Source organism: Eleutherodactylus coqui, chromosome 2 (genome assembly GCF_035609145.1).
Source record: "Eleutherodactylus coqui strain aEleCoq1 chromosome 2, aEleCoq1.hap1, whole genome shotgun sequence".
NCBI classification, from domain to species: domain Eukaryota; kingdom Metazoa; phylum Chordata; class Amphibia; order Anura; family Eleutherodactylidae; genus Eleutherodactylus; species Eleutherodactylus coqui.
The window spans coordinates 203,485,735-203,497,821 of NC_089838.1; the positions used below are offsets into that span (position 1 = coordinate 203,485,735).

The following is a 12,087-nucleotide window of genomic DNA, read 5'->3' on the forward strand; positions in this document are numbered from 1 at the left end:
TTAGACTATTTTTTGGGGGCGGACTTACCATTTTGGTGTCTCTTTGCCTTTTTAAATAAATCTTAATAAAGGTTTTAATTTAAGTCCCGTTACACTCTGTGATAAGAATGATTTTTGGATTGGCTGTATATCTGATTTAGTGACCTAATTAACGTTCCATACAATAAATTGAAAACCTTTTGTCCTGTGTGGCAAACCCTATAAAAAAAATCCTCCCCCAATAAACACAGTAAGTGGTCTAAGGTTATATGTACGCCACATTGTACGAATAAAAACTACAGCACATCATGCAAAAGAAAATTCCCCATACTGCTTCTTCCATGAAAAAGTTATGGGTCTTTTGAATGTAGCGGTGAAAAAAACATTCCAAAAAGAATTTCTCGTCCATGTCCTAAAGGGACATAGCAGACCTTGGTTATAGCTCCTGCCACTGGGATGCAGACACTAAGCAAAGAGTCTCTCCTGCTGGTACTGAGAAAAAACCGTTACAGCTTGGTGTGTGTAGGAGGCAGACCACCTGCTCTGTAGGTCTTCTCTGCTTCAATTCCTCTTTCCCATCTAGCTGGGAATCGGGGATGATCTAACTTTACTGATTATTCCTAGCTAGAGGGTAAAAAGGGCAAACAGTACTACATCAAACAGTTACTCCCTCCTCCAAGAAGACAAAGGGGACCAGAGCAGCTGTAATTATGGTTTCCCGCCAACCACGGGGTCACCTGAGTTTCCTGCCTGCTCCCTCACATCAGTGATCTCTCACAACTGAATGCCTGTTGCTGAAGTGTTGAGTTTGCTGGTGCCCTAGTAGAGCCAAAATGAGGATGATGAGGTGAGTAAACTGGATTAGGTAACTATGGCACCTGCACCCCCTTCTCCACAACCTCAGTTTTTGTCTCCTTGCCATCCTCTCAGCATTCCTTTTAATTGTGTTTTCTCTCCTGGTCAAGTGGTCTTGCGCACCCATCCCCCCCCCCCCCCCCCCCCTCCATGGGACCCCTCATCTACTATCTGGGTTCAGCATCGCTAAATGACCCATCTATTGCTGCCTTTGGCCTTCTTTTTCTGTCCCGCTCACTGTTCTCTGTGCTTCCCATCCACTTTGCTGTCACACCTGTGTTGGGTAGGAGCGTTGACCTCCTTTCCCAACTTGCTCCTGTCCAGCAGGCCCTGTTCCTGATTGGCGCTGTGCCTGATGCCTCTGGTCGAGCTGGTGCTCCTTCAGTCTGGGGGTCAGGAGACGGGGAATGATGATGGGAGTCCGGGTCCAATGTGTTGATTGGGTCTGGCTCCTGTCGGGGCTCCTTCTGGCTGGGCTAGTGCTCAAACTTGAGGTCTTAGCTTCTAGGCCTATATAGGCCACAAAGGGAGGCAGGATTTTTTCCCCCTCTCCTGCGCGGCCTTACTATAGGACAACTGCCATATCCATCTCCCCCTTCCCACCAGCTATAGGACCCTCCCTCCTCAACCACTTGCAGAAGTCTCTGTGAAGCGACACCCAAATTATATGTTTGGGATCCACATTCCTTGATCTTCTAATAAGGTCCCAAAAGCACCATAGCTGCTCTCCAGAAGCCATTCATCAACTTGCTAATCGTTTGCCCTGGACCAGGTAACTTCTGGCCTGCGGGGTATTCTGCTCACATTCCCCTTCATTCCTGTACTTAAAGCCCCTCAAACACTGATCAACCAATACCCATGGTTTTTCTGGAGCAAGGCATAGCCCCTGACATTAATAGCCATTATTACCTCCATACTGGCCTTTGCATATGTAGGATATTTAGTGCCTATGGGTAGGGACAGCAAAAAATTCCTGCGGGCATAAGTCGGTGGGGATGAGTGAAGAGTTCACATCAGTTGCCTAGATTCACGATGGGCTAAGTGAGCGAGGAGTGGTAACTGCATCAGCCACAAGGACCCATGCTGTCCCTACCCTTGACTATGGTGTGCTGTCAGCTTGCTCACTTTATATGTTTCACTGCTTGCTCAAGCGGGTTCACCTGCCCCTTAAACAAAAAATTCCATGCAGGGAAAAATGTAATCCACGCTAGTTTTCAGAGTAAAATTTGTAATCTTCCTTTATTTAGTCATATTTAAAATTGCCAGGTATACGCGTCTGGTTAGAGATGTGTATAGCTGGCAATTTTAAATATGACTAAATAAAAAAAGATTACAAAGTTTACTCAAAGCAAGCATGGATTACACTTTATCCTGCATGGAATTTTTTGTTTAAGGGGCAGGTGAACCCGCTTGAGCAAACAGTGAAACATATAAAGTGAGCAAGCTCAAAGCACACCATATTCAAAGGTAGGGACCACTCCTCGCTCACTTAGCCTATCGTGAATCTAGGCAACTGATGTGGACTCTTCACTCATCCCCACCGACTTCTGCCCGCAGACTTGGTTATCATTGAGTGGTCATGAACGATACTATCGTCCACCACATTGCCCCCTTCGATAGCATGAGTAATTAATAATTGGGGTCTCTACCCAAGGTTATTCCCAAGGTCTTACTGTGTCCTCCAATGAACATGACAAGAAAGGGATTTTACGGTATCCTGTTTTTATTGTTTAAAAAAAAAAAAACCCTGAAAGCAAATTGAGCAATTATGATATTGTCTTAATCGTACCAACCTGCAGGAAAGTTGTCACTTATACTATATAGTAAACGCTGTAAAAAAAATAAAAATTTGACAGATTTGATAACTTTTGCTTGGCCCCCCCAAAAAATAAGTTTAAGCAATACATTATATGTACCCCAAAATGGCACAAGTAAAAACTACAGCTTGCCCCACAGTTAATCAAAAAAGACTTGGTAAATGCTAATAAACATTTTTGTCAGGAAGTTTTGTGTTTTCTCCTAGGGTTGATCCAGACAGTCCATTGCATAGTGACCTTCTGGTCTTAAAAGAGAAGGAGGGCATAGACTGCATTTTACTGAATTTTTCCTTTAAGGTAACGTATAAGTAGATGTCAGGTGGGTGTATTGTTCTGACTGCAGCACCGTGTGTGCTAGGCTTCCAGTCTTTGTCTAACATTTAAACAGAAGATTTGTTTGTATACCTTTTTTCACTCTTTCCGGTATATTTGACCTGTCGGTTTCTTAATATTTCTGCACTACATATATATAGGATAGGTGGAGAATATTTTTATAATGGTAATATATGCTACTAAGGCTATTTTCACACTTCAGTATTCTGGTCAAACTTTGTATTCATATTTATAAACCAAGGCCAGAAGTAGGAAAAAGGTGATATTTGTACCTCTTCCACAAATTTTTTTTTTTTTTTTTTTCTCCTCCTCTATGGTCCAATCTCACTTTGTCATATTCACACGTAGCATACCTAAAACTTGTGTTGTCATGAATTACCACCTCTGCTGTAAGTTGCTGCAGTGCATGGTATCTTATGATCCTCCGTTCGTACAATGTGTTTGAACAGGCAGATGGTCTTCATGACATATTGTTGTTTTTTTTTTTTTTTTTTTCAGAGAATTCATAGCCTGCAAATAGCATTTTTAGTGCAGTCTACTTTTTACTATATTTTAAAACCATGATTGGTTTCTGAGGTTTTCGCTGTGCAGTAATGGTACTGTCTTCTGCTCTGTTAATGCTCTGTGTAAATATACTGTTAGGCGAATAGTGAAGATGCCCACCTAATTTAAAGAGGATCTGCACTTTCAGTCTGCAGCGCACAGGCACCTCCCAGCAGCTGAAGACTGCCCCATATAGCACTATAAGGGCTAACCTAAGCTGCTGGGAGGAGCATGAAACGGCCGTGGCTGCATGCATGCTGCAAACAAAGCGCAGATTCTCCTTGAGTTTCGGCTTTAAAAAAATGTAATGTGGTACGAGGAATTTATTTTAAACTTGGTGTATGGAAAGTATCCTGGCATGATGGCTCTCTGCATCCTTTTTAAGGATGTGTTTACATGTCGCTGGTTTACAGATTTTGGTGTGGATCTGCAGCAGAGCTTATCCATTCAATTTGAATTTAATTGAAGGGGTGAAATCTGCTTTTGATGCATGACAAAATCTGCAGTAAATTTGACAGGTGAACTTTTTTTTTTTTTCTCCTACCTCAAAATACAACCTGCTGTGAAAAGTGCTTGTAAAACACATAAAAATAGTAGCATGAAATTTATGTCCAAAGTGTGTGAATGAAGCCTTATTGTGGTGAATGAACACTCTTGCCCTACTCTTTTCAAAGGGGGTGGTGGAGGCAAATGAGGCTTACATATTGCATTATTGTATAAGCTATGCTGTAAAGTTTCCTAATGTCATGTGACACTTTATTAAACCTAAAGCTGGCCTTGCACATAGGGCTTTTTTTCTTGAATCCAGAAGCTATTGCAAAGAGGGGTTCCCATCGTGTTGGGGTATTTCCTACCATTTCTGCTGTGTGCTTTCTACTGATCTACCTAGAGCATGCACACAATCGCTGCTACTTCTATCTTGTGTAACATGGGTTTTTAAAATGTAAATATCAATAGTCCTGGTTCATATAAAGTTGTGTTGTGCGCTTGAAATGTTTGTGGTGTGGCTTTTTGGTTTGTTTTTTTTTTTTGTTTGTTTTCTCCCTCTACCCCCTCCTAGATCTTTAACATAGTGTAATGTATATTTCTTTCCCTGCTTCAGGATAATTTTCCATTTGATCCTCCATTTGTGCGAGTGGTATCCCCTGTACTTTCTGGGGGGTGAGTATTAAAGTAAAACTTAACTGTAACATTGTAGACAGATAAATGTCAGTCTGATATTTTTGTTCCAAAATTGATCACTCCGTAGTGAATAACACCGCTCCATAATCTGAAGTTTAAATTCAGTACAGTAATACCTTGGGTTGCGAGTGCCTCAGCTTACAAGCTTTTTGACTTGAGAGCAGGTTCACCTGAATTTCTGCTCTGATTTAAGAGCAAAAACTTGGGTTAAGAGCCTTGCTTTCAATGGGCCTGCTGCTGCTGCCGGTGGCCCCATTGAAAGCAATGGCCTGCCGACAACCCCTGCAGTGATTTTTGGAGATGGGCTTTAAATATAGTAAAAAATATATACTCACCTGTCCGCCCCAGCCAGGGCTCGTGCATGTCTAGCCGACACTTGTTCTCCCTGCATTTTTAATCCCCTCCCATCTCCATTGAAATCAATGAGAAAGCTTTGCGATCCGGAACGAATTAATGGCTTTTCCATTCATTTCAATAGGGCAAATTGATTTGACTTACGAGTGTTTTGGGTTAAGAGCTTTGTCACGGAACGAGTTAAACTCTTAACCCAAGACACCACTGTATTTAAAGCCTAATTGTAAGGCCTCATGTCCAGGGGCCCGCATTGTTTCCCCGTGCAGAATCCCGCGGCGGATTCCACCTGACCCGCAGACATGAGGCTAAACACATTTTACTCACCTGTCCAGACTCTCTGGGGCTCTCCTCTGTCACGGCCGGATCTTCTTTCTTCTGCGACGTGCCATGCTGCCTTTTTTTTTTTTCCTTTAACTCCTGCTCTCCCGTGGTCCACGGCACAGCAGTAGTGTCATCTGCTGCTGTGTCGCATTTTGGACGGCTTCTTTTGGCTTTAATGGAAGCTACGGGAGCAGTCTGCAGGAAAACCGCATAAAAATGTAGATCCGTACGCGGGGGGGGGGGGGTATAACATCCGCAGGTATTTAATTACCTGCGGGTGCCCAATGATTCCCTATGGGTGCGGATCGCATGCACAGGAGACCTGTGGAGATTTTGTAGATCAATTTATGCCATGGACATGAGGCCTAAGTTTTTGGATTTTCTTTTGAAAAACTTGAAACGTCTCCACCAAAAAAAAAAAAATTTTTTTTTTTAAGGTCCTAAAAATGCCATCTGGTCATTCGAATCTCCTTAGACCTTTTCAGTCACTGCAACTAATGTCAATGTTTAGCAGCTGTAGCAGTACTACCCCTCATGCAGGATTAAGCATGCTAGATGACTAGAATTGTACTGGATTCACTTTGTTCTTTTAATTTAAAAAGTGTACCATGTCTTGTGTTTGTTTTGTTTTTTCCAGGTATGTTCTTGGTGGAGGTGCTCTGTGCATGGAGCTTCTTACTAAACAGGTAGAGAAGAAATCTTAATCCTGTAGAATTTTATTGTTAATGACTTTAACTGCATTCTAAACCTGTTCAAATACCATTTTAAAAGACTTTGTTCCTTTCCAGTTTTTTTTAAATTCTGTATTTCTCAAGAGGACCCATCCTTTTTAAAGGGAACCTGTCATCACATCTGAGGATGTTGAACCACTGGCAATTACAGAACCAAAAAGTGGAATGGATTTCAACAGTTTTCTTGTTATAGTGGCTACAGGCAGCAGACTTGTAGAATTTCCTGTACCGTATGGTAACAGGCGTCAAAGAGTCCAGTGGGCGCTCCATTGCGATCTGTTGCCTGCAATTCACTCCATAACCCTGGCTCTCTTCCGCTGAGTGACTTCTCGTACAGCATCCATGGGACCGTGATTCGCACGCATACACAGATTTAGCCTTCCAGAGGGCACGTTCAGCTGATTTGTCTTACATTCTGGGTTGAACTGCGCATCGGTGAAAATTCCACCATCCCATGGACTATATAAGAGACTTCATGTATATCGTTGAGTGAAACGGACAGTACTATGGAGTGAATTGTTAGTAACACAGAAGGTCTGGGACCACCCACTGGACCAGTGGCTGTTGATATAGTGTGTGGGAAATTAAATCTTATTTTACAGGGTATGCTCTCTGTAGCTATTATAACAGGGCAACCTTTGGAATTGGCTTCACTTCTTGGTTCTGTAGCTCAGTGGGGTAATGTCCTCAGAACTGATGACCGGTTCTCTTTTATTTTTTTTTTTTTTTTTTTTTTTTTTTTTTTAAGCAGCTTCTAATAGATTAGATCTATATTTTGCAATGTTCAAAGTGAAGACCATAATTTTTACTGAAGGAATCTTATCTAATAGTTTTTAGATCTTTAACACCTCTAACATTTCTTTACTCTTTTAGGGCTGGAGCAGTGCCTATTCAATAGAGTCTGTTATCATGCAAATCAATGCTACCCTAGTAAAAGGGAAAGCCCGTGTGCAATTTGGAGCCAACAAGGTGAGACATAGTATTACCTGCGTGTTGCATAATTGCAGTGAAATGAAATATCAAGATTTACTAACTTTTGTTTCTTGGTTTTTTTTTCCTCCATTCAGAACCAGTATAATCTTGCTCGAGCACAGCAATCCTACAAATCACTAGTACAGATCCACGAGAAGAATGGTATTTTTCTTTACAGTAATATACATAAAAGATCTTTAGGAATAGTAGATGCAAATGACTGAATCCTCTCTTCGTCTGGGTTCACACAGAGCGGATTTGCTGCGTAACTTCTGTGCGGAAATTCTGCAGAATTTCCGTTTATGCGGCAAAACCGCTGACAAGCGTAGTTTATCAGTTTATTGTTGCGTATTATGTGCAGTTTTTCTGCACGGAATTTCCACAGGTTATGAAATTTGCAGCACTTTTACAGTATTTCCAGCGATTTGCTACTTACATTGAGGCCTAGGGGCAAAAAACCACAGCGGAAATGTCCACAGAATGGACATGCTGCATCTTCAAAAACTGCGACACAACAACATTTCCGCACCTCGGCAGAGCGGAAAAATTCCGCACTGTGAACAGCTTTTTGCCAAAACACATTGACTTTGGCTTGCACTGCAGACGCAGTGGTTTGTCCGTCCTGCGGATGTGCAACGGCAAAACGCAGCAAATCCACGGCAATTCTACCCCACATGAACCCAGCTTCATGTCCAAGTAAATTCAAAACCACAACAGTTCAGATAGCGCTAAAGGATTTAATGGTGGGTTATCCGTCTTAGCATTTTCATATCCTTCATAGTTGAGGAGAGCTGCAACGACAGTATGGGGGTTTCTCTCTAGGAGAATGGCCCCCAGAAAAGAAGCAAACAACAAGTTTTAAATTAAAAAAAAAAAGTTTGTGCTCGCAGAATATGCAAGAAGAAACCAAGACCCAAATAGGTCTTCAATCCGAGACCAGCAAGAAATAAGAACGGCTCTTACTCCGGAGGAGGGGGGTGTATAGAACAAGAAGCCCCCTCCTTAAAGTGCTGACTCTTCAAACTTTATTACGAAGTGGCATAGGCAATGCGTTTTGGTGTAAACGCATTGCCTATGCCACTTAGTAATAAAGTGAAGATCTGACCCGCTTGCCATGCAGTAATATTTGCGACCGGAGGGATTTTGAAGAGTCGGCACTTTAAGGAGGGGGCTTCTTGTTCTATACACCCCCCTCCTCCGGAGTAAGTGCCGTTATTTCTTGCTTGTCTCGGATTAAAGACCTATTTGGGTTATCATCTTGCATATTCTGCGAGCGCAAACTTTTTTTTTTTTTTTATTTAAAACTTGTTTGCTTCCTGTCCAAGTAGAATTAAAGAAATTTTCTTGGGGAAAAGCTTTCTTTAACTCATAGGATGGGATCTGATCCAAATCTTTGGCTATAATTAATTTTATTTACACATAATATATGAGTATTAACTCCAAAAACTGTGTAGGTGATAAATATTAAAACAGTGGGTGTCCAACTGCTGGAACTCGGATCACTAGGAGGAGGGCAGTACAATGCTCTGCAGTAAACTCTTTTCTTTTCCTCTGTAGGCTGGTACACTCCTCCAAAAGAAGATGGGTAGTTTGACCGAACCTGGACCAAGATTTAAACAATTGTTTTTCTATTTCTTTCCGAAACAGATCCAATATTGCCCCTTTTTTGGCCTCTGTACAGCATATGTTAGTTTATTAGCTAAAGGAACTGTCAGACCTGACCTGTATATTAGACGTCTACTTCTCTGCCATTGAAAGCAGCTGCCTTTACAGAAGAGGCCACTCCAAATATTTTAACGTCCTATTTAAATCAGAAGATATAGCTTAGTTACATCATTCCACTTTTATTAGACTGTTGTAAATTGCTTTCACTTTGTTCTTGTGTTTTGTTCATCTTTTTTCCTTTTTTTGTTTGCAGATTATAATCTGCAAAATAAATTGCTTTGTATAGTTTCATTTAAAGCCAAACAAATGTTTGATACCTTTTGAAACATAAGAATGCCATTTTAACTAACTGTAAAAGCAAGTGACAATAGCACACTGGCTACAGTCATATATTGGAGAAAATTGTAGCATTGCCAAATGTCTTGTGGGTAGATTAACTCAGTGGCTAAGAAATGGGTCTCTGGCTTGAAAATCATTAGCTTGGGGACTTTTTTTTTCCCTCCCCCTTATTTTTGGATGGGAGGAAAATAATTTAACTGCAATGAATCTTTCAAAAATGTTGAACATAATGTTAGGGTTTTACAATTGTTTGCTTATTCTGGTTGAAGGACATTTCCCTAATCCATATAGAAGTGTCTGATGTACATCTGAAACAAACCCATATGATGCAATATAGGTTATACTGGTCATCTGTTGTCCTCTTCCAGTCTCTAGAAGGGGCAAACAACCCGATTTTAAGACCTAAGCAACACTGGTAGCTTGTGACAGCACAGTAACTACAATAATCACATGGATTCAACCTAACTTTTTCAACTTGAGTAGTCCATCTGCACGGTTGCCAATTTGGCGTGTGATCACAGGTCCTCAATAGAGTCCTAGAATGTGCATTTATAGAACTGCACCCAAAACACCCTTTTAACTTGGGCCGTCGCCTGCTTAGTCTATTGGCTATTGTTTCAGTAGTGATTTGGAGGTTATTTTCACCCCTTGGTTTTTTTTTTCGTTTTTCTATTAATGGGTGTGTCTTTGTTTTTTGTTTTTTTTTAAATCCCCTTTTTGGACTAGAGTTCTAGATCTGATTTTTGATGCTGGAAAAGCAGAACAATGTTGCTTGAATAGACCTTTTTTTTTTTTTTACTTATTCTTAACGGGTTGTTGCAATTCTATTGATTTAATGAAAGCAAATTGGCACATAGCCAAGAATTTGAATAGTCAGGCAACTACAGTAAAGGGGGTGAAGCGTTCAAGATGACATAACTCCAAGCATAATGAGCTCTATAGACTTTGTGACCTTGACTTAAGCGATCAATCCACATTTATCTATCTTTTTTTTTTTTTTCTCTCCTTGCCAAATTTCTTTACTTTGTAAGTAGACATTACTTTTGTTGTATAGTAAGGTTATAAGAGGTGGGGTTTGCTTGATTTGTTGTCTTTTTGTGTTTAATGGGGTAAATCTGTGCATACCGCAAAAGGAAATGGGATTTCTTTGGACTTAAGTAAATTGTTCAGTACAGTACTTTGTTTCAGGGAAGACACCTTTTTCTATAGTAGTCTGACATTTCAAATATCAAACTGTGAAAGATAGAATAGAGCCATAAAAAGTTTACTTAAATCTGTATTTTCTTTCTGAAGAAATCGGACCCGTTCTAACCGGTAGGTCTGGCTACCTGGCTCCTGCTGTTCCTGTGTGTGTGGGTTGTTCCCTTCTTTTTTTTTTTTTTTTTTTTTTTTTTTTCTTCTTCTTTACAGATTGACCCCATTAGGCTTACTGCTGTTGTATCTTCATGTGTATTTGTTTACCTCTAACACTTGGTATGCAGAGCAAGTTTGCATAAAGCTTTTGTTCTGCATATTGCCATTTGCCATCTAAATCTCCCATAACATATATGCAATATTCTGCTATGTTGATGTATGTTTTGCTAATCTCCCATTTGGTTTTTACTATTGCAGATATTTCTGTGGTACTTTGCAGGATTTGACTAAAGATAATTCCTCTCCCCAAGTGTTCCATTCTATATTTTTGCCTGTACATATGTCTTTATAAGGCCCCCTGTTTAACATCTATTTCAATGAACCTTTAGGCAAGACAAAAACCTAAAAATATTCTAAGTGGTATTGACTTTATAGGGTTTAGAAGGTTGCTGACTTGGCATGCTTTTGGGTTTTGTTTTTTGTTTTTGTTTTTTTTTCTTTTTTCTTTTCATTGCAGACTTATTTGGCAATGTACAGTAATCTGTAAACTTGCATCAAGTTTATGATTAAACCATTTTAAGATATAACTTGTTGATTCCGAGTACTCAATTATTTCCCTTTTTGCCTCTGTACAGTAGAGAAGCCTGCAGCATACGTGAAATAAAATAGAACCTGAAACAGAAGAGATGTCTGAGTTTTTACAAATTGTTTTGTGAATATTTGGAAACAAGTGGGAGGAGGCAGGGGTCGCGTATACACTTTGAAACTGGTCTCCTGCATATGTCTGTGCGCGAGACTGAACTTGTATTTTAACAGCGGGACAGTTTTGGTCTGCGCATTCCTTTCTTGTGGCAAGCACAATCGCATGCTAGGTGGCATCTGATTGTTGCAGCCAACCCCTGGCCTCGGAAACTGAGGTTGGGGATTGGCTGCGGCGGTCATGTGCCATCCTGCACAGGATTGCACTACCTGGAAAATGAATCAGGTGGAGCTGAGTGGTGCGGAAGCAAGAGGTGAGTAACTGGTCTTTCCTTTTACAACATAAAAGGGAACATTTACTGTGTTTTTGGAATGCAGACTGCAAAATAAAAGCAGTTATCTGATTGGTTGCAGTGTGCAACAAACGGGCAACTGCATTTGTTTTGGGCTACAGTCATCTTTATGACTTCATGCATCATTTCAATTTAAGTTGTATGATATCACAACCTTGTGATCAGTGAATGATGCAGAATGGGTTTACAATGGAATTCCTTCAACTATTTATGAAGGAGGCATTCTGTAGTGCTGTTACGTGGCCAAAAGTGGTCTTCAATGCCTTAAGATTGGAAAAACGATTGCAGCTTTGTAATCCGTTTGAGAGAGGGGGAAACCTGTCAGCTGTTGAGACATGTTTTGTTTTCATAGAAACTTGTATTCCCCCATGCATCGATGGACTTGACAACTAGACTACTGCCTGTTGAGGGAGTCTCTACACCCTGACACCAGCTAATCAGATCTGTGTAGGTACACACTGCTTTGATAAGTAAAACGGAAATTGTAATTTGTCAATTTATACATTTCTAGTATGAATAGCGGGAACAGAACAGCAGTTCTAAGGTAAAAAAAAACCAAAAGCTCCAATTATTTCATGGGGGGTAGTAACA

At 40.6% G+C, this 12,087-nt stretch overlaps 1 protein-coding gene across 2 annotated transcripts in view; it reads left to right on the forward strand.

Moving 5' to 3' along the window:
* UBE2Q2 (ubiquitin conjugating enzyme E2 Q2) overlaps positions 1–11,031 on the forward strand; it is a 34,403-nt gene extending 23,372 nt beyond the window's left edge. For both annotated transcript variants that reach the window (XM_066592245.1, XM_066592246.1), the window contains 6 exons: positions 2,858–2,948; positions 4,630–4,688; positions 6,022–6,070; positions 6,989–7,084; positions 7,183–7,249; positions 8,645–11,031. In XM_066592245.1, coding sequence (XP_066448342.1) covers positions 2,858–2,948; positions 4,630–4,688; positions 6,022–6,070; positions 6,989–7,084; positions 7,183–7,249; positions 8,645–8,676 — 394 coding nt within the window. In that variant the 3' untranslated portion in view covers positions 8,677–11,031. The remainder of the gene's footprint in view (positions 1–2,857; positions 2,949–4,629; positions 4,689–6,021; positions 6,071–6,988; positions 7,085–7,182; positions 7,250–8,644) is intronic.
* The last annotated feature ends 1,056 nt before the right edge of the window (positions 11,032–12,087 follow it).